The sequence below is a fragment of the Pantherophis guttatus genome, chromosome 7 (assembly GCF_059756535.1).
Source record: "Pantherophis guttatus breed Tessera chromosome 7, ASM5975653v1, whole genome shotgun sequence".
NCBI lineage: Eukaryota > Metazoa > Chordata > Lepidosauria > Squamata > Colubridae > Pantherophis > Pantherophis guttatus.
Genome location: NC_142069.1, coordinates 46,522,916 through 46,547,544, shown reverse-complemented (window position 1 = coordinate 46,547,544; position 24,629 = coordinate 46,522,916). Strand labels below are relative to the sequence as shown.

The 24,629-nt window shown below is 35.2% G+C and overlaps 1 protein-coding gene across 3 annotated transcripts in view; it reads right to left on the bottom strand.

Moving 5' to 3' along the window:
- The window catches only part of ZFC3H1 (zinc finger C3H1-type containing), a 44,181-nt gene that overhangs the window by 7,492 nt on the left and 12,060 nt on the right, over window positions 1–24,629 (bottom strand). For all 3 annotated transcript variants that reach the window (XR_015728956.1, XM_034402991.3, XM_087874090.1), the window contains exons 7-28: window positions 23,146–23,243; window positions 22,031–22,234; window positions 20,126–20,290; window positions 19,671–19,808; window positions 18,697–18,815; window positions 18,231–18,377; window positions 16,322–16,496; window positions 16,052–16,183; window positions 14,573–15,118; window positions 14,238–14,347; window positions 12,542–12,673; window positions 10,804–10,925; window positions 10,328–10,429; window positions 10,088–10,204; window positions 8,950–9,133; window positions 8,151–8,337; window positions 6,976–7,167; window positions 5,423–5,660; window positions 4,893–4,995; window positions 2,788–2,986; window positions 2,177–2,271; window positions 1,216–1,326 (exon numbers count right to left, since the gene is read on the bottom strand). Coding sequence is in view for 2 of the 3 variants with exons in the window: in XM_034402991.3 (XP_034258882.2) it covers window positions 1,216–1,326; window positions 2,177–2,271; window positions 2,788–2,986; window positions 4,893–4,995; window positions 5,423–5,660; window positions 6,976–7,167; window positions 8,151–8,337; window positions 8,950–9,133; window positions 10,088–10,204; window positions 10,328–10,429; window positions 10,804–10,925; window positions 12,542–12,673; window positions 14,238–14,347; window positions 14,573–15,118; window positions 16,052–16,183; window positions 16,322–16,496; window positions 18,231–18,377; window positions 18,697–18,815; window positions 19,671–19,808; window positions 20,126–20,290; window positions 22,031–22,234; window positions 23,146–23,243 (3,616 nt within the window). In the remaining variant the exon portion in view is untranslated. The remainder of the gene's footprint in view (window positions 1–1,215; window positions 1,327–2,176; window positions 2,272–2,787; window positions 2,987–4,892; window positions 4,996–5,422; window positions 5,661–6,975; window positions 7,168–8,150; window positions 8,338–8,949; window positions 9,134–10,087; window positions 10,205–10,327; window positions 10,430–10,803; window positions 10,926–12,541; window positions 12,674–14,237; window positions 14,348–14,572; window positions 15,119–16,051; window positions 16,184–16,321; window positions 16,497–18,230; window positions 18,378–18,696; window positions 18,816–19,670; window positions 19,809–20,125; window positions 20,291–22,030; window positions 22,235–23,145; window positions 23,244–24,629) is intronic.

The following is a 24,629-nucleotide window of genomic DNA, read 5'->3' as shown; positions in this document are numbered from 1 at the left end:
GAGAACATGTGGTGCCAGAGGCGGGGATTCAGCCAGGGCCTTCAGAACCTCCAGAAGCTCCCTTAATTAAAGAGGACGAAGAGGAGGAGCCTCTTCTCGATGCACAGGCGCAGAGCTGCCAAAAGGCAGGAGTGGCTCCTCAGGAGGAGGTCTCCTCGAGAGTAAGGCTTGGGGCTAATTGGCCACTCCCTTAGCCTATTTAAGGAGGAACACCAACTGAAGCAATTTGCAGAGAACAACTGTTCACTCTCCTTCATGCCTTGATCTTAGTTATCTGCAAATTGCTTCTGGGCTTTCTGCCAACCATAGTAAAATTAAGATTATTTATTCTTTGGATTCTTGCAGGCTGTTAAGAAAGTTCGTTAACAGCCTTTGTTTGTAAAAAAAAAGAAAACTGATTTTATTTTAGTAAACTAAGGTTTGAACAGACTTTGTGTGTACTGCGTTCTTTGGGGTCCGTAGCTGGGGCAGAACAACAGCATACAGTAGACAAGCGTACCAGTCTTACACATAAATGATTAAATTCAAAACCAAGAGGCAAATTTTATATTTCAATTAATACTTTCAAAACAAATGCTACTGTCAACATAAAGAAGTTGTATGCATTAGGGAAATAAGCCAAAATGGAGAACATTCATGTGGACAAAGTATTCACAAGTTACAATTTCCAGAATATACATTCTTACATTCTTTCCCTTTTGCTTAAACTACTGAAATGAAGAGAAAAAAGGCTTCTTGTAAGCAAGAGAGCTTTTATTTTTAAATGTGGTGGAGGAAGTGGGGTGGTGCTTTAATCATTTGGTCACACCATCATGTTGACTTTTTTTATACCTCATGCAGACATTGATGTGGAAGATTTTGAGCTTTGTTCTCTTTGAATACCCAAAATAAATACTTGAATTCTGAATTTTTTATTAAAAAGTATGTAACTCCTTCTTTTCATTAGGTAGAATTTAGGATTCTAGGAAAAAAAAACCCCTAAGACATTCCCATCTTTCCAAATTTTTCCATCCTTACCTCTTAACACTAACTTGTAAACTGAAATGCAGAAGGGCACTACACAAAGGCACGATACAAATTTTCATACCATAGGAGAAAGCTGCATTCATCAAGTGTGATGAATATACCAGGAACAGAATGGCTGTTCTTCAAGAACTGGTTTAGTATAAGGCACCCTATGCAAACTGGTATTAGCATTAAAACAAACAATCTCACCAGTATATCTGCCACAGGTAAGGAATCTGCTGGTTTAAAACATCTTCCATAAAATTTCCCTTATACAAGGGTGGTGTAAACTCAATTGGCATTGGAAAATTCAAAAAATACCTACAACAAAAATCTGCTTTTAGTATGAAAATGTTTACTATATAGAACTAATATTATATAATAGAAACTTTATAAACATATAGCAAAAATCAAAGTCCAAATGCTATGTTAGCTATTAAGTAGGAATCAAAGTAGTTTCTGCAACAAACGCGTAACTGCAAATTACAGCAGGTGTAAAATTTTCCCATCCATACTACTAGCACAATATTGTATTTAGAAGTTGCATAGAATTTTAATTAATAAGAGGAATTGTAAGTACTAATACACTGATGAAAGGACATACAAAATCTAAAAGGTGGCAGCTGTTAGGGGTTATTTCAGAAGTGAAGAAGTGGGAGAAATTCATTTTAACATTTGCATCGTTATTTTCTTCAGTTCATCTAATTAACTTGATTAGCTCAGCCAGAATTTTCAACTGAGAAAAAGAATAGCTTCTCTGAGTAACTGAGTAATTTCAGCACTGCTTTTAGTAACAGTGAGTTTAATTCAATCTAACAAAAACAAAAACCCAATATAATACCATAGATTATAATAATGCATGAACAGTGATCTGTGTGCAGAAATAAAATAATGGATATAATATTGACATAAGTCTGAAGACAAAATTTATTAGTAACAAAATTGTTGTCTAGTGGAATGAGAACCTAAATGCATGAAGCACAAACTAAATATGCAAAATCCTTTCATTAAATAGTAGACAAATGGAAATAATTGATTTTCCTGAAAATATGCTTAGTGGATTGGAACTTGACAATGTATGATTAGAATTTCTACAAATACATGTATGCTACAATTTCTACGTCGAAAACGAGGATAATTCAATGTAGACTAAAACAGCAGCCAGGCTTACCGTAATAAATCTACAGGATGATTTTCTTGAGGAACATACTCAAAAAATGCAGCAACAAAGGCTTGCAACAGTGCAGGAATACTATCTGATCTATTCTGTCATAAAAGAATTAAATCTGATGTTAGCTTACATCATAGAATATCCAGTATAACTCAGCATTATGTAAAAACATTTCAATGATTTTTGAAACTAAATCAATTAAATGAGCTGTCATATGGAAATATTAAAAATAAAATTTTAGTAATTATATAAAAGCAGAAAAAAGAGGGCACATGAATAGTCAGAGAGATTACTCAGAAGCAACAACACAAGACCAAATTAACATTTTGTAATTTATATATAAAAAGAATACAAAAGATCCTTTCATGTATAAAACAAAGGTATGAAAAATCCATCTGGTATGTTGTACCTTTGTCACCAAGTTCTACATCATCTACCCAACCAGAACATTCAGATTCGTATCTCAATCTTCTAACATTAAACAACTGATTTGGGTAAGACACATGTTTACTCTATTCTACAGCAATCTCCACCATATCTCATGATAAAGTTGTCATTTTGCATTGGAAAAACTGTAATAAATAAATCAAATATGAAACAAGTTGTTTTACCTGCATCATGAAAAAATTGCACATAAAGTAAAAAACCTGGGCATTCTGAGGATTCTTCTCAAACGCTGAGAGCCACACGTCGCAAGCTCTTTCAATCTCTCCTGTTCTCAAATACAAATCAACTAGAGTCTTCAAAAGATGACAGTCAAAAGGATTTAATTTCAGAAGTGATTTACTCAGTTCAATAGCAGCTTCCCACCTTGAATGAAATCAGTGAAGTTTTCCATGAACATCTTCATAGATTATTTAAGATATTAAAAGAATGAAATACAAAAGCCTTATATAGTTTTTTTTAAAAAACCACTCCACTCTTATGGTAGTACTCAACTAATATTCCCCAGCCTATCTAAAAACACTAAGAAGAGTTGGGTCTTATTATACAGGAAACTATTAGGAAATCTAAGACCTGCAAAACTGAAACTTCCCAGAAAGCAATGTCAAGTCCTATATGCTATCAAGAAAATCTTTTGGCCACACCCGAAGTCAGCAGGAGCTGACCTTGATTCAAATTTATCAACAGAAACATGAACATGGAACCTTACGGCTCCTTGGGGTCCTTATGGCTGTGACACCTGGACACCTGCTCTTCAGACCATTCCCCTGCCTTGCTTAAGGACTTCAGGGAGGGGGCAGGTTGTGTGAATGGGGTAAAAGGAGGGACTTGTTCCTTCACATCTTCAAGTCTTGGTTCACCTCTTCAATAAGCCATTGCTCATTCAGTACTTAACCTTCACTTTTTACAGAAGCTGATTGACAAGGTTATTGCCCCATTCTGATGCAATCACTACTGCTCTGTTTGATACCATCAACCATTTCTCTTTCACAATCAGCTCTGTGGATGGGGCAGGAAGCATTATATTGTGCTGGTTTGCCTACTTTCTTTAGGATCGATATCCTGTAGGGGAACAGATCTCGGCTGCTACTATTCAACATCTACATGAAGCCACTGGGTGAGCTCATCCACTGCCATAGGGTGAGGTATCATCTGTATGTTAATGATACCCAATTATGTATTTCTGCACCTGGTGAATTAAGTAATGCTGTTGATGTCTTATCCTGGTATCTGGAAGCTGAAGGGATCTGGAGGGGTAACAACAGGTTTCAGCTGAAGCCTGGCAAGACTGAGTGACTGTGGGTGTTGGGACCTTCCATTTCTGGGACTATGTCCTTGAAGAGTATCCAAAAGTTTTAGTTGGTACAGAATGTAGCAGCATGGGAAATTAAGTGTATTCGCTGGAATGGCAGACATTGTATTTCTGCTCTTTCAGTGCACTGGTTGCCAGTTTGCTTCCAAGTCCAATTCAAGATGCTGATTTTTACCTTTAAAGCCCTCCCTGTAAGGGTGTCAGGCCCAGAACTTATAATGACATGTAATAATTCTTCCAAACTGAATTCTTTATTGTTTCACATCTACAGATAAAATCTTGGCAGACTGAGAATCTACTGTCTGCAGCTACAACATATTCTGTGAACTATTAGGGAATGGCTGTCCTTTACCCTTTTTTTCTCAGACATGATCTCTGGGCTGAGTTGCCTGCTACTCCCCTGGAATGCACTCTGGGGATCCAATTTCTCACTACATTTCATCACATTGGGCCAGGTTATTTGAGAGACTGCCTCTTTCCATCCCAATTACATCTGTCTGTTCCAGATGTAATTGGGATGGGAAGCAATCCAACAGAAGAATTGCAGATGCTCTAAAACCCGTCTGCTAATTACATTCGGCAGCACCCTTGAGGCAGACCATTTCTGCCTCAGTGCCCATAGGTTTGGTCCATCCCTGTTCATTTTTTACAATGTCATCAGGCTTGGGAGCTGAGCCCTTGATGAGTTGCTGAGGTGGCTTTACTGCTGTATCTGTCACTCTCTCCTTGCCTCTTAAAAATTGTAATATTTTTTAATGGTTGACTGTTTTTATATTGTTTTTTTAATGTTTTTTTTTTATTTTGTGCCACTTAGAGACACATTTTATGAGATGGGCAGTATATATAATAAAACTCTTTTTACTCTTCTAATATAAGTAATATTAGGATAGAAACAGCTGGTCTTAGAATATAATGGAAGGATCATACAAAAAAAGGTAATTTTTTCCAATAACAACAAACCTTTCTAACAGCTGCTGCAAAACAATCATGTTTCTGTACAAGGGAAGGCAAAAAATTCTTTTCTCAGTGGAAGCATCCTCACTAGTACATGATTGGATGGCATCTAAAATAATTCAGAAACAAAACAAAAATTACACACTTAAAAATATAAAATTTTGTCACTGACTACATATATGTAATTGCCATCCGCATTATTTACTACACTCAACTTTAGTACACTCTTCAACACTAGTTTTATAAAATTGATGTTTATGAACCAATTGAGTAAGATTACAGTGGTGCTCTCCAGTTGTATTGAGACTTCAATTCCCAGAGTGTTTCTAGAGAAGGGGCAGTTTGCAGTGATGGCTTTCTAGAACAATATTAATGTTATCTCTGCCTGTTTAGAAAGAAGCCTCACTAAGATAGATATATTTATTCTAAATTAATGTATGAAGGACTAAAATCGATGCTTGATAATTAGTAATAGCACACTGTATCATAATTACAGTATACATATTAAGAATTACTTTAAGAATTAAACCAATTACCTTCAAACAAAGCTAACAGAGTATCAGGATTAGCTTTAACATCTTCCATTGTTTTCCAAGGTATCAAAAAGGACTCCTTTTTCATTAGTTTTGAAGGGTTGCTGTTGGCAGGATCATAGAATTTAACTGGAAGATTTCCAAATTCAATCAAATGTATGTAGGATAGCCAAGCTAAGCAACGGTCACTTACAGTCAGATGTTGCACTATGATCTTATCACTTGCTGACTTCAGAGCATTCTGTGGAACAGAAAAGGATATAAGCTTAAACATGCCATGCCTCCCTCAGAGGTCGTCTCATCAAGGAGGAGATTGAACCTTAACACATGGAAGATTCAATCTCCTGGAGCAGATGGCTCTACAAGTCATAAACCTCGAAACTGGATCTTCTAAAGCTTGGGTGTCAAACCCGCGGTGTCATGTTGCCGTCATGTGATATTTGGGGGGCCTTTTTCCTTCACGGAGCTGGGGCGGATGTGGCCTGTGTGTGATGCATCCGGCCCACGGGCCGCCAGCTTCACACCCCTGTTCTAATAGCATTTTTTCAGATCTAGACTTTTTAGAGGATAAGAACTGCCCAGATCAAAAGGCATCATTTCAACCATGATGCAGATCTCCCTATAAATAAAAGCTGACTTGTGAGACTTACTTATCTTAGGAAGGAGGGAGGGAGGGAGGGAGGGAGGGTGGGGTAATTTTGCTCATGGAACAAAATCAACAGCCACAGGAATAAGAACTGGAATTTCTGTATACTGATTTTTTGATCCTGCCTTGCATTCTGAACTATTACATTATTGCCATAATTTTAAAGGGACCAATTAAGCATAAAGCCAATGGTAATAGAAAGTAATTTCATCTTCTAGAAAGGAAAAAAAAGAGCTGCTATGCATTTTATACATAAGACGAGTCTATTTTAAAAATATTTTGATTTCCAGTCATCATTCTGGTGACTTTTTCACATTATACAATAGTTATTAAAGATGTCTGGTGAACAAACAGGGATTCCTCTTTCTTTTCACATTATTTGATAAAAATTAGAATGTTCCCATTGCTGCTCACTTTTTCTTTCTTTCTTTTTTTATTATTATTATTCAGAGCATGCACTAGCCCAGTGATGGTGAACCTTTTTGGCACCGAGTGCTGGAAAGGGCGTGTGTCTGAGCCACAAACAGGAAGTGGAGTTGCCTGGGGCACATACGCGCGCCTGAAAATGAACTTCCGGTTTCAGCCAGTTACTCTTCCGGGTTTCTGGCGCACCTGACGATTAGCTGGCCAGTGCGCATGCTCACGCAGGAAAACAGAAGACCAGCTCTTCCAGTTTCCCGCACTGCCTCATGGAAAAAGGCCAGCTGATCATCATGCACACATGTGCGCCAGAAACCCAGAAGAGGAATGGGCGACGCCGTGCTTGCCAGGTGACATGCTCCGCGTGCCATTTTGGGCATGCGTGCCATAGGTTCGCCGTCACGGCACTAGCCTCTGCAAGATATGTCAAACTATCAATAAACTCTTAATTATTTGGATGAAATTATAACATTATAATATAAGCATATACCTGAAATAATGCAATGGCGTTTTGATACTTTCCAGTAAAGAGACTTAAGTGAACTCTATACAGTAACATCTCCAGCAAGTGAAAGGACCAAATATTCACATTCTCCTCACTCTTTGGAGCTTTCATCAGGAATTGTAGCATTCTTCCACATACATAATCCTTTCCATCATATGAGTTTTCAAGATTTAGGAACTGAACAATAGTTGGGAGAAAATATTCACTATTAACCAGAAGAATCACTTTGGCTTATAAAGTAAAATTACACAAGATTTCAAAAGATAAAATAAGCTCTTAAATTTATTCAGGTTATTTCTGAGACTTTCTGTCCCCAACTATGTCTGGGTGTGCATGCTCTGGGTACTTCCACGATACAGTGTCATTTAATGGGATCCAGAAACACGAGTTCTCTGTCATGGCACATGGCCTACGAAACAGCATCTTCTCTGAGTTCCAGGAAACCCTGACCCTGTTAGCCTTCCAAAACACTCAGAACATTTGATTTTTCCATCAGGTGTCAGGACCAGGTTATTAACAGTGTTTGCTATAATTCTTCAGCTTCCAAATTTTCATATCAGATATTTAAAAAATCTAATAAGTAATGGCAAATGTTTTAATAGGGGAAATATTTTTATACTAATTAAAGGACTTTTACTAAAGAGTTCTTAAACATGTTATCAGTTAACTATACCAATATATTTCAAAAATACTCCATGGTAACTTTACATGCACATCTGCAGGACCGCTTTTCCCCAAGGACATCTACCTGTCCTATCAGAATATTGCCACCTTGGAGTAGAATAGAACAAGCTGGAAGGACCTTGGAGGTCTTCCTGTCCAGCCCCCTGCTCAAGCAGGAGAACCTATGAATAGAAAGTATGCCTTTTCTGCGGCAGCCCCTGCCCTATGGAACATGCTTCCGCTGAAGTTTGGTAGGTCTCTTAGCATTCTGAAAAGCACCATAGACCTGGCTTTTCCCCTCAAGCATTGGGACAAGAGAGGTAACTGCATGTTGGAAGTTTGACTTGGCAGCCAAGTTTTTATTTCTAATGCTTATGGTTTTAATAATTTTAATGTGGTTTTTATGCGGTTTTAATTCTTGACTGGGAGATACTCAGATCTTGGTATAAGATGGGGAGGGATATATGAATGTTTTAAATAAATAAAATATAACTTACTGTCCACCATATCTTATAAGTAGGAGCATATTCCACTGCTGTCTCACACATTTCCTGAACTTCTTCCTTAAGCCCTCTTTTTGAAAACAGCTTGAGATAATGACACCAGATTTCAGAATTGTCTTTGTTATTTTCTAGTGCTCGGGCCAAAACATTTAAAGCTGAATCCAAGCATTCAGCAGATGACCTTTGTAAAAACAAATGGGAAATAAGAAAATACTTTAACAATTTGTAGAGAAGCAGCCATTTTGGTATGTTGTTGAAAAAATTATAGTAGCTTAAATTAACAGATTTATCATGACATAAACTTTCTTGCATTGCAGCATTTGCAACTAAGATTTGCTGCCAGCTAATGTTCTTAGAATATTTGCCAGCTATTTTCTGAAAAAAATTAAGTCTTCTCATGAAAGTGGTCCCTCAATTATCATCATTTTTAGGCAGATATTTCCTATTTTATCCAAATAAATTTTTAAAAAAGCAAAAGAGAAATATTTTCTTTCCATGTAACCTTTGAAACCACTGAATTGTGTAATTCATTTTTATAGCAAACAAACCTTCCTACTACAAAGCGCTGAAAATAAACAGACTTTATCTTAGAATATATCAATATTTTATTACCTTTACACTGGATTTATAACACAGCAATACAGCAAATTGTTTTTCAATTGCTTTTAAACAATAGCTTACTTGTCTTTTGAGCAAGTAAACACAAAAGACTGACAAGCCATTAAGGGAGCATAGGTGAGAAGATACTTAGCAAAAGTGCAACTGACTGATCTGCACAGTAAGAATTACCTACCCTTCATTTTGATTCAGGTACTTATAAGCAAGTTTGATCCAAAGCTGAACATTAGAAGGATTCTCAATTACACTTGCTTCCAAGTTTGAAATGTCATCAGTCTCATTGGTAAAATACCTCACATCATCTGGAGTCACAACAGCATCCAGAGCAGGAACACTTGTTTTGTTTTCTACTGGAGGAGCTAGAAATAAAAGTAATATTTTTTCCCATGACTATCATAATATCCAGGATTGAAATTATTCTTAGTTTCAACTATAGGTAGTCCTTGACTTACAACAGTTCATTTAATGACTATTCAAAGTTACAACGCCACTGAAAAAAGTGACTTATGACCATTGCAGCATCCCCATGGTCACATGATCAAAATTCAGATGCTTGGCAATCAATTCATATTTATGATGGTTGCAATGTCCTGGGGTCCTGTGATCAGCTTTTGTGACCTTTTGACATGCAAAGTCAATGGGGAAGTCCCATTGACACTTAACAACCAGGTTACTAACTTAGCAACAGCAATGATTCACTTAACAACTGTCGCAAGAAAGGTTGTAAAGTGGGGCAAAACTCACTTAACAAATGTCTCACTTAGCAACAGAAATTTTGGGCTCAATTGTAATCATAAGTCAAGAACTACCTGTATTTCAGCAAGGCAGGCTGGCATGAGTGGCTGGCCTGCCTTCTAAATTAAAATGAGCTGCAGAGGAGAGGCACACTTAAATTCCGTAGTAAAAAAAACTGAAAAATGTGTTTTCCCAGAAAACTGTTTTACTTTGAAAATGAAAGAGTCAAAGAGAACTAACTCTTGGAAAGTTAGTCTGTTTTACTATAAATCTGACTAAATCTGACTATTCTGTTTTTCTGAGGATGTTAACAATTGTTGAATAATTGTCATTAATACAACAAGGATTCTGCCAGAACTGAAGTAACTGAGACAAAACATTCTGAGTAATTATGTATTCGCTGCATCAAGTTAGAATCAGCAATTTTTTGTTAAGACTAAATTTTGATCTTCCAAGTTGCTTCTTACATTAACATTCATATATGATTATGAGACAAATTTAAGCATAAACCAAAAAAAACTATGTGAAGCATAAATATTTTTATAAATAATTTTTGGGTTGCTGTTTTCTGTTATTACCATATTTAATGGGGCCAGAAGATAGTTCCTCTTCATTGCTACTATCACTGTCTGGTGTTTTTTTCATGTATTTTACCCTCCATTTCCTTTCTTCTTTCCAGGTTGTAAATGGAGGGGCTGTTAGTGAAAAGAGAAAGAAGGAAGTTTTGAAAAACAGTGGGTTTTTAAAGGAAACTCCTCAAGCAAATGCAAAATGCATCTTAAAACACTTAACCATTGATATTGTTAAAAGTTACTTACTATGGCCCTTGCTTTCATTGATATTGCTAACTAGAAGAACAGCAATCTGATCCATCGCCATGCGATCTTTATTTACCCCGAACAGCTTTTCTATGTATTTTTCTGAAACAAGATGACAATATTGAAGATTTACACTACAATCAATTTTTTACAAGAGTACATTCACACACCTAGGAAGAAATCCACAAAAAAAATAAATTGGTGAAACTTATTACAATGAAAACAAATGCAAACGTAACTTTTATAAACTTAATATTTAACACAGTGAGTCACAATACTAAATAACAGCTTACATAAAACTAATACTGTATAACAGAAAGTTGTTTTATATTTTCTTATTATCTTATTACAAAGTAAACTGGAAGCATTAGAAAGCAATTTGTTTTTTACATGTAAAGGAAAAACTGTTGTGATCAGATTTAATAAGTAACATTACAGAACTGAAAAACTTTATTGATATACTAATATGCACATACCTGTTGCGGTACTTATCTCCTCATCAGTACTTTTATCTGAACAGCCTATCAAACCTAAATTGTATGAAATAACATCCTCAAATAGTTGTCTCCTGCTAAGAGTGCAGTCTTTCATGTGTTGCCTAAAAGTAAATAATATACTTTTTACAAAACATAAGAAGAAAATATTGTGAACACAGGATCACAATATGTGAACATTTTAATTAACATGTGAAACTATTTTAGCTATCAGAAGCTGAGAACAATTTGCTATCCAACAATGGCCTTTTCTCATAAAGGACATTTTTTAACCTTCCTTTGTAATACTCAGCTATATTAATCTATTGTGAGGCATTCAACATTAAAAATGACATTCTGATAGGATTTTTTTACAGCCAGATGGATTTTTTTTGACAATCCAGCTGTATGGACTACCTTAATAAGCCAAAAATAAATCCAGTGAACAAAATGGACTTCAACACATAAAACACGAATTCTTCAATAAAATGAGCACTAATGATTCCCAACATGCTCCATCACAAACCAAATGTAACTTTTAGTATCATTTAGTAAAAATATAGAATAGGTAATCCTCGATTTACAATCATTCATTTAGTGACTATTCTAAGTGATAATAGCACTGAAAAAAGTGACTTGCAGCCATTCCTTGCACTTACAACCATTACAGCATTCCCATGGTCATGTGATCAATGTTCAGGTGCTTGGCAACTGGCATATATTTATGGTTGTAGTGCCCTGGGGTTATGTGATCGCTACTTGAGACCTTCCTAGCCAGCTTCCAACAAGCAAAATCAATGAGCAGAAGCCAGATCACTTATTGATCTTATGGTTCACTTAATAACTGCAATGATTTGCTTAACAAACATGGCAAAAAAGCTGTAAAACTAGACACGACTCACTTAACAACCAGATTGATCAGCAACAGAAATTCTGGTATCTGTTATGGTGCTAAGTCAAGGACTAACTGTACAATCTTTTTGTCTATAAGACTTCTTATGCCTCAATCAATTTTCTATAAAAGGTGTTTCAAATACAAACATATTCATATATGAACATGAGAGTCATTTCTACAGAACTTTGTTAAACATTGTTTAAACATTATAAGCCTGGAGAGTTGTATTATGGATGAATTTGAAATCTTGGCTGCTTCTCTTATTCTCTTTATATAAATCATATTTTATTTGATTGATTGATTACATTTATTTGCTATCCATCTCACCATCAAGCAACTCTAGGACACCTACACTAATAAGTTAAAAGCTGCAATATAAAACATTGAAATAAAAATATTACTATTAAATTTAGCTAAGGAAAGCAGAATATACAGCAGGATGGTGGGAGAATCTTCTCTTAATCAACTTAATACCTCCAACATGGATTGCCCTGATTGGGACCCCAGTTCTTGTGTATATATTATATATACCTCATCTATGTATATGTGTGATGTATTTAGATAGATAGATAGATAGATAGATAGATAGATAGATAGATAGACAGACAGACAGACAGACAGACACAGAGAGAGGGGGGGATCTTTTAAGTATGAATGTACATTCTTCAAGTTAATTTTACAGGCACAAAAGGAAAACAAGCATGATTTTTTTAAAGAATATGTCACCATATTTAATGATTCTTAAAATTGCTTATGCTCACAGTCTGACAATGACAAATTCATTTCAACTCTACAGGCAATAATCTGCAATACAAATCACTTAATTTAAGATACAAAATAACTCACCATTGGCAATCGTCATCATTGCATGTGCCTGTTAAATCAAAACGGCAAAAACACTGTTTGGGTTCAATCTTATTGCTGTAGGATACTGAGCTGAGGTAAAGTTTTTCTTTTGTTCTAAAATAAGGACTAAACCTAAAAAACATAAGTAAAATCAAATATTTGTCATCAAGCAAATAATTTTTTAAAGCAAAATTGGGAAAGGTACTAAATTGCATTCAAATCAAAGATAACTGTAATCATAGTCAGATACCCAAAATATTGTTTCTTATTCAGTCCAAAAGGAAGATCAATTGTTCTTATGCACAGAACCCGTTAACAGTAGATTAGCTGGGATTATAACCATTATCAAAATTGATACTCAATAATATTTTTATCTAAACAGTATAATCCAATGTTGTCACTGGAGATGGTTTTTTAAAGTCTAAGTTCCCCCCCCCAAAAAAGCAAGGAGACAGAGAAACTTTAGTATATTTATATGAAAAGAGAGACTACTACATTTAAAATTATATGAAAAATGAATAGAAAAAACAATGTCAAACTAGTGACTATGTGTGAATGGATGAGAATAGAGACAGAGCAAGGTCAGAGTAAGTGTATGGGATATTTAGGTAAGTATCACACTACTTACTTTTGGCTAACTCAAGACAGCCATCTACTTTTTTAAAAAAAAAAATACAGAGCAAATATATCCTGTCTGTTTAAAATGTCCATCTCCCACTGATTTTAGAAGAGACCATTACAAGAAACTCAGCATCTGTCTGTACTTATAAACTTTATTTCCACCCTCCAAATAGTAGGAATTTTAAATAAACGGAGGTAGTCCTTCAATGACCATCAATTACTTAGCTACCATTTGAAGTTACATCAGAGCTCCCCAATAGGATACCAAATTCCAACAGCTGCCCCTCCCCACAATCAGATAACCATATTTTGCGCATTTGGAAACTGGCCCACATTTACAGTTGTTTGCAGCATCTTGCAGTCAGATGACCATGATTTACTCCCGCCCTCCCCCGAAAAACAGTATTTAGTTCCATTCTGGGTTTCTGTAAAACCTCCCAATAGTGAACAATGAGTTTGCTTTCCGACTATGGCATTCATTTTACAATCATGGCATTTGCTTTATGATTGCTGCATTTGCTTTCCAACCGCTGCAAAAAATAGTCATAAAATAGCAATAGCACTTAGACTTATATACCGCTTTACAGCCCTCTCTAAGCGGTTTTACAGAGTCAGCATATTGCCCCCAACAATTTGGGTTCTCATTTTACCCATCTCGGAAGGATGGAAGGTTGAGTCAACCTTGAGCCTGGTGAGATTTGAACTGCCAAATTGCAGGCAACTGGCAGTCAGCAGACGTAGCCTGCAGTACTGCATTCTAACCACTGCACCACCATGGCTCATAGGATTGTTCACATGATGAGCCACTTTTATGACAGTAATTGACAGGCTCCATCACGACTGTAAATTGAGGACTACCTGTACTCTCTATCCTTCCCCAATCCCTGTACTCACAGTGCAGTTGAGTTACATTTTTCCAGTATAACCCAGTTGCTTCTAAGACAACACATATTTATATCTACTTTGACAATAGGACATTTTCTGATTACATTAGACATTCCCATGTATGTTCTAAAACAACCCTATTACAGTATCCCATTGGTGGCAAACAATTTTAACAACTCCATGTTCATACCTGTAAGATTTAAAAACAAGAAGAGGACTATGATATGGTCCAAATGGGTATGGCTTTCCTTCTGTTTGTTTATTTGGAGCTGTGAATTGGTCTATATCCACTGTTACTTCCTAGGAAAGAGTATATGTGTGGATATGTTGAAACACTATATGAAGATTCACACCATAGTAATTAAAAATGTAATGCATTGGAACTAAGACTAGAATCTTCCTACTTTTTCAAGAACAATAGTAATCAAGTAAGAAAGCTAATGAATACTAGCCTAACTCTTATTCTAAGCATTATTAACTATAAGTTCAAGCCATCAATTTTCTATTATTTAATATATAACTTACTTGACCACAAGAGTTTTCTTCAATAGAAATCATGAATGGTGCATTTTTTTCCAAGACTTCTTTCAAACCATCAGCTTTCACATAAAGATTTTTTAGTTCATCAATATTCAGCCCCAAAAAAAGCTCTGGTTGTTCTAATGTCTTTTTAGAAAGCTTGTTTGCAGCTTCTTGCTTGGGAGTGTCTACATGTTTAAAATTAGGTTTAGTAAAAGAATTTGATTCTCTGAAAGACCTTCTTCGTTCTCTACTACAATTGGATGAAATTTCATCATCAAAGCAATTCTCTTCAATATCCAAGCTCAATTTATCTTGTGTAAGATCATGAAGGGAAGGCTGAGGTAGTGCAAATTCAGATTCTTCTTCTACAGAAGGGACAATAGTTAGCCGATCCTTACTCTGGTATGCATGGGCCTCTTTTAGTTGCTGAATTTTCAGGGCATACTCATGTTGCAATTGTTGCAGCCTTTTTTTCTCCTGTGCAATCAATTCTGCAGAATGCTTCTTTGGACTTGATGGTGATTTCTCGAGTTTCAATGTTTTGTTTGGCTGCAAAGAAGCAGAGATCTATCGCTCTCATGAACTCAATTATGGGCAAGATAAATTAGAAACACAACATTTGACAAACTTCATCATTATTATTTTTTAGGGAGAATTTATATGTTCAGCAGAAAAGTGCAACATTTTGGCATATTTACAAAAGTTCAACTCAACCATTCTAGAATAAGTATATTTACAATGATCCAGTGTTTTACTGATTACAAGTGCTCATTTGGCCTCTCACAGACTGCTCTTCACCCCAGTCATATGAGAAAGATTTTGTAGTTAGTTTGAGCCTATCAGGTTTTCAGAACATGTACCCAAATGGCTAGCAAGCATAGACCCAAGTCTCTGTTTCTTTCATTATGCTATGAAGATGTTGGAGGAAAGATAAAAAGGAGAGAGGAAAAAGTAGCATTTTGCTTACTACAAACCTCCAACATTCATTGGCGTACCACAACTTCCTTTCTTTTTCTTTCGATTTATTCAGGCAGGAACGGCAGACAAATACTTTTTGGCCTCCGCTACCTGCTGTATTCTGAGCATCAAATAGCTCTGTCCCTGCTAATTATTGAGCTGTATTGGGTCTGAAACATGTTTTGATACTAGATGCAACCCCTCAGTTCTTGTCTCAGTCCTAAGGATAGTAGTAGCCATGTGTATTTTTAAAGCATACTATAGAGATATGCCTTAACTGCAAAATAAGCTCAAATCCTCAAAAATTAAAGAAAAGTTGAGGGGTTCATGGGATCACAATAGCCAATATTCAAATTGCAATATTCCTTTCAGTTTTTCACTTACATCTAAAATTTGTTTTCTAATTATATTTGTAAATTAATTTTCATTCATGTTTCATCTTGTTTTCTGACTTCCAGCCTAGAAGCCTAGAACAGTAATGACTATTTCAGAACAATAATTCTTAAATTTGAGGAACAAACTTACTCCAAAATGACTATGTTCAAGTTTTCGTTTTCCGATTTCTTTGCTAGCCAGGGCTTTGGCTCGAGCAAGTTCTTCTCCATATTTTAATGCCAATGCTTTCTTAACTGTTACTCGTTGCTGTACTCTGTGAATCTGAAGCATTTAAACATTCTTCAATAAATTCTATATTCCAACCAAATTTTTTAAATTAAATTTTAAAGACTCTTAAACACATCTCATAAGATGAGCAACTCTTTAAAACACTACTACATACTTCTACTACATACTTACCTGTTCTTGAAGTTTTTTTAAAAATATCTTATTAGCATTTAATACTTTTTCTGTTGCTTGCAGCTGCTCATTAAGTTTAGCAATTTTGCTTTCAGCAAGACGAACTGATTCTTTCTTCTTTGCCTCTTGCTGTAGAAGATGTTTTAACACAGATTCATCCTTCATCAAGAGAAGTCTAAAGAGAACAGTTACATTCTATATAAAAGCTCTATATTATCAGAACCACCAAAAGCAACTGAAGTCTACCACATATTTTCATGATTTTGATACATTTTCTTTCAATCAGCAGACTATATTTAACAGAATAATAAAACAATAAATTAAGGAGGGAAATCTTTGAAAATTATAAAGAAATGGCACACTAATATATTGCAATTTATTTATTTAAATTTATTGGCCATCCAACTTCAGAATCAACACTGCAGTATAAAATTTGTGTCTAAGTTAGCAAAAGTTGATTGATATGTGTCACAATTCCCACCAAATGAGCTAGTGTTTTTTTAGGGGGGGAAGGGAGTATTACTACAAAAAATATATGTGGAGCATAATGAAACTCTCTTTATCATATCCTATTTAGCAGGAAATTGTGTTATAGAAAAGAACTCTCAAATGTGTTTACATAATTCCTCAGCTTTTCAACACTTAAGTTATATCAATAAATTAATAATACTGATCATAAAATGTCAAACATATTTAGTGTCAAACAGTACTTAAAATAAAATATCCAAAAGTACATTTGTGTGTGGAATGTATGAATGTACACATGAAAACGTATTGCCATTTTTAAAATTAAAATTATTATAACAATACAAATAGACCTCCAAGGTCCCTTCCAACAGTTATTCTGTTATAAAGCAGCTGTTGGAAGTTGGAATATTCAGTTTCTCATAAATTGTTAAGAGTCACATATTTTCTAATTTAAAAATAACAAAACATACAAGCAGACAGTGCATTGATAGCAACTATATAAACAAACTTATTTCCAAAAGTTGCAGTAAACTTAACTCCTTTCTCATTAGAGAGATATACTAGGTTAGCAGTAACACGTGTAGATGGCATTTTACAGAGTATTACTATTGTATAGATTTCCAACTGAGTAGATCATCAGACCATTCACTCCAGCTACACTGCTCTTCCTCCTTTCCATTAGGAATCTCATCTGCTGGGGTTACAACACCAATTTCTGTTAATAAAATCACATTTTTCTTTTCCAATTTTTTCCTTGCTTTTAAGTAAGTCTTGTATAAAGACCAGCCAAGGCCAGCTGGTCCAACGAATTAAGGAAGAAAGAACCTTCCAACTTCCTAATAACTGCCCATTGGACCAGCCTCCAAAGAAGACATTCCAGGGTCCTCTTTTTAATTTAGAGGAATAAAAAGGCCCAGGAAGATTTTTCATCCATTCTTTTGCTGAAATATGCAGTCAAAACGTAGGGGTTGTCCATGAGTCCTACCAGTCTTTACCTCCACAACTCCAATTAGAATGAAAAATATATGAAAGTCTCAAATTGCAAGGTAAGTTAAAAAGAATGTATTTAGATTAACCAGAAACATGTTATGAGCATCTGGACAGATGATGGACATTTTAGAGCCAGTTTTGACTACTTGTTAAGGCATCAGGGTAGAAAGTGGAACTGTGAATAAAGTACAAATCCTGCCTTAGCCATGAAAGCCAGCTGGGTGACTTTGGGCCAGTCACTCTCTCTTAGCCCAACTCACCTCACAGGGTGGTTGTTGTGGGGAAATTAGGGGGAGGAAGGTATGTTGGATAGGTTCAATGCCTTGAGTTATTATAAAAATAATACCGACAGGATACAAACAGTGTAATAACCATCAAAATATAAAAGATTAACCATTTTCTCCCATAAAACTACAATCCATAGAGAAGACATCCCAGGGAAAAGACTTACTTGTGCTTTTTGAGTTTTGCCTCTGCATCTGTAACTTGCTTCGTTACCATGGCTATCCTTCCAACTCCATCAATTTCAACATCAGAGTTTACTGGAGATGAACTTGCCTTCAAAGGTTCAGCTATTATCAAGCGTTGCTTCTCCCGACTAAAAAGATTGGAAAACCATTTTTTAAATGTTTCAAATTACAGAAATTAGGAAATTAGAAAAAGTATCAAGAGAAAATAGAACAATCTCTGAAAAATAAGCTAAACCCAATTAGCAGAACTTAAACTAAACTAAAATGACCAAATGAATCTGTTCAAACAAGAAGGGAAATAACTCGGTTACTTTAAACAATAATTTGTTTTCTTATTTGCTATGGCATCTGTCTGTCTGTCTGTCTGTCTTGTATGCTACCCATCTCACCAGAGGCAACTTTATGTAGCTTACAGACATACATTATTATACAGTATATTAAATATACCTGGCAATCTCTTCTTTTAGAAGTCTATACTCTATTTTTTTATCTTCTGGTAAAGCCTCAGGAGTTCTCACAGGATTATTTTCTTTTTCTGACTTTAAAGGTGCTTTGGGTTTCGATGCCTGCAACAAAAAGACCCAAGAAAGGAACCTAAATATAGTATTAGAAGTTCAGAAGAAAAGTTAATTTGAATTCATTTTTATATGGTATAGCTTTTTCAGGTCTATATACAAAATTTCCCTTCAGCTGTACTTCCTGGAAATTCTAGTAGTTAGACTTCCAACATTTATGCTTGTGAATAAGGATTTAGAAGACAAGAGGACAGCAAGGTAGCACTAACTTAAAACTGAGGAAGGGTCCAATAATATTTCAGGGCTCCTTTCCAAAAGTATGTTCTGAAAAACTTTGAATGCTTTATTCTCTCCTACCATGCCAAATCTTTTTCCAGCTTGTGCCATTCTAAGGAATGGTCCAATTCCAAAACTGTCTGTTTCAAACAGATAATCGCCAGAACATCTCAGAGATCTTTAAGTTTGTAAGATACAATTCTGAAAATTGCTCCAAATATGGCATGAACCAGAAGGAAACTGAAAGTTCTATTTCCTCTTCAAGGAATTTTCATATTCCCAGTAAAGAATCATAAAAACCATCCAACTACCATAATCTACAACACAGAACCATGAAAGCAAATAGTAAAATAGAAAAATATATAAGTACATGAAAAGGGCCAATTCTGGCTTTTAAAATAGTTTTTAAAACTTAATGCTTTTCAGAAAGCAGAACCAGAACTTCATAGCGACTTTTCCCCAGAAGAAGATTCTGAAATTGCTTGCTCTACTTACAGGCTCAGAGGAAGAGCTATTTTACAATATTTCTTTTAATAAAAAACTATCCTATCATGAAAGACAGGCGCAGAGTAAGAAATGTGTTTTCTTCAAAGAAATGTAAGGCATACATGGCAGCACTCATCCAGTTACCTCCACAGTTCTTCTAGCTTCTTTGATCATAGATTCCAGTCCTCCAAATTCATTACTAGTAGAGTTAGGTTGTTCTGCATCTGATTCACTGTCATCTGAATCATTCAATGTAACAACAACTGACTTGTGCTTTGGAAGCTGCAGAAATAAAATTACCAGTCAAAGAATATAACAACTTTGACTGAAGATACCAGAAAAATCTACTATTATTTGATTTTTAAATCTACACTGAACTTCTATTTGTTAGAAGAGCATGTTAACCACTAGCTTTTTTACAGCTGACTTTATGTTGACTTTAATTCTTACTATACAAATCTGAAATCAGCATTTCCTCAGCCTCCTTATATTATCAGTTGAAAACAGAAAAAACAAAATATTCAATTTTAGCCACTTTCCTCATATGACAATTTATAAGACACTTTAAAATATGAAGAAATTTTTAAAATTTTTATTACCGCAATAACTGTTCGGGGGGGCCTTGGTACTCTAATAATTTTTGTGTTCTTTATACGAGGTTGACACACAGTGTTAATACTGACTGCTGAAAGATTGCTTCTTGGCACAGAATGAGAATTATTGGGAAAAGGTGGTGAAGGTGGACTGTTATTATTTGAGTTTTCCTATAAAAAAAAATTACAACACTTAAATATTGTATTAAAACTATATATTTAAATCAATAAACTATTCAAACACATTATAGGTTTCTCGGTATATCAATATGTGTAAAGTATTGTGTAATTATTTAAAAGTTGGAAACTTATCTTTCATTACCCATTAACTTTGATAATGTCTGCCCTATGACTAAAATCAGATATTCACCAAAATCCCCCACATTATTCAATCCTGCTAGATTCAATATAGTGTCTTTTCAAACAATTAGGCATCTGATTCAACAAATATCCAACTGGGGATGTACAAAACTTGTATTTATCTTACAGGCTTTAAGAAATGAGCAAAAAATTTCTACTGTTTTAAAAAAATAAATTTTGGTGCCTATTTACAGCAGCCCTGAACTCTTTGAAGAGATAATACCACCCAAAATCAGCATGTGATCACACAATATATTCACTGTAGTCAATGCAGAAACAGTAGCAACATGTCGAATACTGTTTTTAAAGAAATGCAATGGATTTTCCAACAGTTAAAAAAAAGTTATAAGTACATTGTAAAATCTGCAAACTACAACTATCATCCCACTTCACAGGTCTCTTTCCAGGATGGACAATACTAGCTGAATTTCATTCTTGTTAGTCCTTAAGTGGGGCCTTGGTGCTCTCTGAATTTGGTTGTTTTCTTGCAGGTTATTTCATTACCCAAACTACCATTAACGTCATCAATGCTACAGTAGTGGCCAAAATTGTGGAAACCTTTTGGGGAAAGTGATTTTTGAGGTTTGATGGCTAATAAAACCACTTTTTTGGGGAGTTTCAAGATAATCATATTCCACTGCTGAAATGGCCTGGGAATAGTCCAGACCTTAACCCAATTGAAAATCTATGGCGCCGACTAAAGAAACGTGTTAGTCAGAAGCAACCCAACAATAAAACCCAGTTAATAGAAGCAATCATTCAATCAATCTTGGTTTCACATTATAACAGCTGCAGAACTAAAAGACTTGGTTCACTCCATGGGAAGACGTTGTAACGCCGTAATTCATGCTAAAGGTTACCCAACTATTAACTGACATGGTGATAATTTTTGTGTATCTCGATTTTTCTATAGTGATAATTTTTGTATATCTCGTTTTTTCTATATGTTCCACTTTTCTTCTTTACACTGTAACTGCTACTCTAATAGCAAATCCTTCATAAAAGTTATTGCAATGGAAATTATATTTCCATTGATATAATTTTATGGTACTCCAAAAAAAAAAAGTGGTGTTATTAGCTAGTTTTAGAAAATACACTTTTCCTAAAAGGTTTCCACAATTTTGACCACTACTGTAGACTAACCATTTTTCTTCCTAGCTAGTCTAGCATTGATGACATTACTTAGTTTGGGTAATGAAATGTCTACAAGAAAACAACCAAGCTCAGAGAGCACCAAGGACCCTTCATTTCAACTGAAGTACAAATATTCTGCTTTACTGGTAATCTTTATCCATAGATCCATTCTTACACCCAATTTGAATCTAAAGCTCCCACTTTGATTATACTAGAGTTTATAGCAGAGTTATTTTAAATCCTTAGTAAATAGCTAAAAGGCAGAAGAATCTTTAAAATTCTAAATAACTCATCATCTTATCCGATTTCTACCATACATCCTACTTTTCCCCAAACAAAACAAAATAGCAAAACACATTCTAAATAAAATGTACTAGGGCTGCCATCTAGTGGCAGTATTAAAAACCTATTAAATACCTCTGGTTTGAAAGCTCGTTTGTTAGCTAAAGATTTAAGTAGCTCTTCCCGCAGTAACATTTCTTCTTCCTCCTCCTCATCTGCAAATGGAGGTTTTGGGGGTTGTTCGGGTTCTTCAGGTGGAAGAGGAGGAAGAGGTGGTGGAGGGTCCAGAGTGACAGTTGAAATACCCTCCATGTACAATTGGCTAATTGACGGTAGAGTCTAAAACAAATTTAAAGAAAAAAATACATGTTATTGCTACTCAAGATTCTCCAGTACTATGTTCTTGTCACCTCACAGATGAATTGCTTTAAGACATCTAGATGGAGTTGTCTTTGAAGATTCAGTAGTTGCCCTATCCACTAACTAGGGATAGTAGAGCTAGAACTGTTACACTGATATCGGGATGGGGGCTGTAATGATTATCGATTTGCTTCTATTTCCCTATTAAAATGGTGATCCCTTTTAAGGGTTACACAGTTTGGTGCCCAGATATTCTCAAGAGAGCACTGTGTGGTTTCCAAGGTAGACCAAGTATTCCCATCTTGCATTAAGTGAAAGATTCCTTCAATTGTAGCTGCCTTTAGACTTTGAAATATATTACTCCCAAAGTAAGGAATGCAGTTAATCTTCAGCATAAGGCCATTTTGTAGTAGCTATGCTTTTCAATTTGTTTTGTTTCAACTATTAGACAATTTGAGTCCTTGAAGTAGTTGGTCTAAAATACCTTATGTATAAAGAAAGGGAAGGGGGAATTATATTGCAAAAAGTCTGCCATTTTCTTATAGAATTTTAGCAAATGTGATCTTGAAGTGTTGCAAATTGGAATGCTGATCACTTAGCGTATGCGGATACAAAACCAATGCCAAACAATTATTAGTTACATAGTTTTATCAAGTTTTTCTAGCACAACTTTTATTATGCAATACCAATGATTAGGAGAGAAAAGACAAGCTGTTTCAGAACACCTATTATAATAGGTACTTTAAAAGACAATTCTCAAGATGGCCAAAATGAACATACCAATGCAAAAAAATGATACACAAAGAACTTCCATAATTGCATGTAGGAAGCATAAAAATGTATTCTCAGATTTTTCTACTTCAAAAATTTCATCTTGTATTATCACTTACTGAAATCTGTGGTGTAAGGGTCAGTGAGATTTGTTGAATAGCAGGAGGAAAATATCCAGCAGGACATTCAAAATAAGGAGGCTGTACTGGAGAAGATGCTAGAAAATATTTATCAGAAAAAACTATTGTTACTACAAACTACCATTTATTTAAAGGAATACCTTTATAGCAGGGATCCCCAACCCCCGGTCTGTGGCCCAGTACCAGGCTATGCAAGTGGAAGGCAAATGTGCAAAGCTCCAATTGCGTAAGCAGTGGGCATATGTGAAACCATCCCCACTTCTCCTTCTGCCGCCGGTCCACGGAGCCGAAAAGGTTGGGGATCGCTGCTTAACAGTACTTACTCTAGTCATATACTTTAAATCATGCCACGATGGAAGAAAGAAAATTATAACTATCCAAAATAAATGTCATAATTTAAATTTCAAGCTTATTTCATTAATTGAATAAAAAGAAGATACCAGGATTTAATTAAGAATTATTTTTACATGTGCATTGTTCAGATTATTGCTGTAATTCTTCAGTTACATTTCCAAGGGAGAGGGGGGGAGACTATCTGTCTGTCCATCTATCTGCACAAATCAAGCAAAAAGAAATTTTAAAAGTGAATCTTAAATCTGTTCCATAATAACACAACAATATAGTGGAGATCCTCCAAAAATGAGGGGGCTGGGACTACTTTTCTCCTGCTGATGAAGAGTTGATTTCACTGCCAAAGATGGCTCTTTGGCAGCACTTGCTCCCTAGATTGGAATGGTAGCAACTAGGAAAGAAAGACCCCAGATGACTTTTGGACAATCGTACTACTTACCTGTGAAGAGAAACCTGGTTGGTTGCAATTCATGAAAAGAACAGCCGAAGAATCGGGTCTCTACCTTTTCCTATCAGCTGTTTGGATTTTTAAGAACATTTTCCTTTTAACATAACTTTATGAATTTGGTTTTGCTTTTGACTTACATTTTGAATGTTAAACATCTGATTGAATGCTGAAGTGTCATTTACCCTTGCCGGATTATGTGATTTTTTATTTTTTCTTAGTGGTTGTGAAATGAATCACTTTCGCTTTCATTTCATGGAAATTGATGGCCTGAAGGTTTCTTTTTCCATAACGAAAATGCTTTGATTTACACTGGACTGTTATAGTAAGGAATTTGTATTTCACCAGCTTTTACAAGAACTTTGCTGTTTACTGTATTTTATTTCTGAATATTTCTCTGGTTCTTTTTTTTTTTACCTCAAAGAGACAAGAAACTTTTCCCTTTGTCTCTCTTACTCATTTTCTGCTATGGGAAAAATTATCTCAATCTCTCTTGCAGTCAGCTTGTTGTGTAAAGCACTGTTCTTGAGAGGCATTCCCTATGGTATTTTTGGACATTAAAAATGAAAACATTAAAAGCTTCCTTGGAAACCTTTGGGGAAAAAATGCTTTTTAATCTCCAAGGTTTCTTTGGAAATTTGGATAAAAAGCTTAATGAAACAATAAC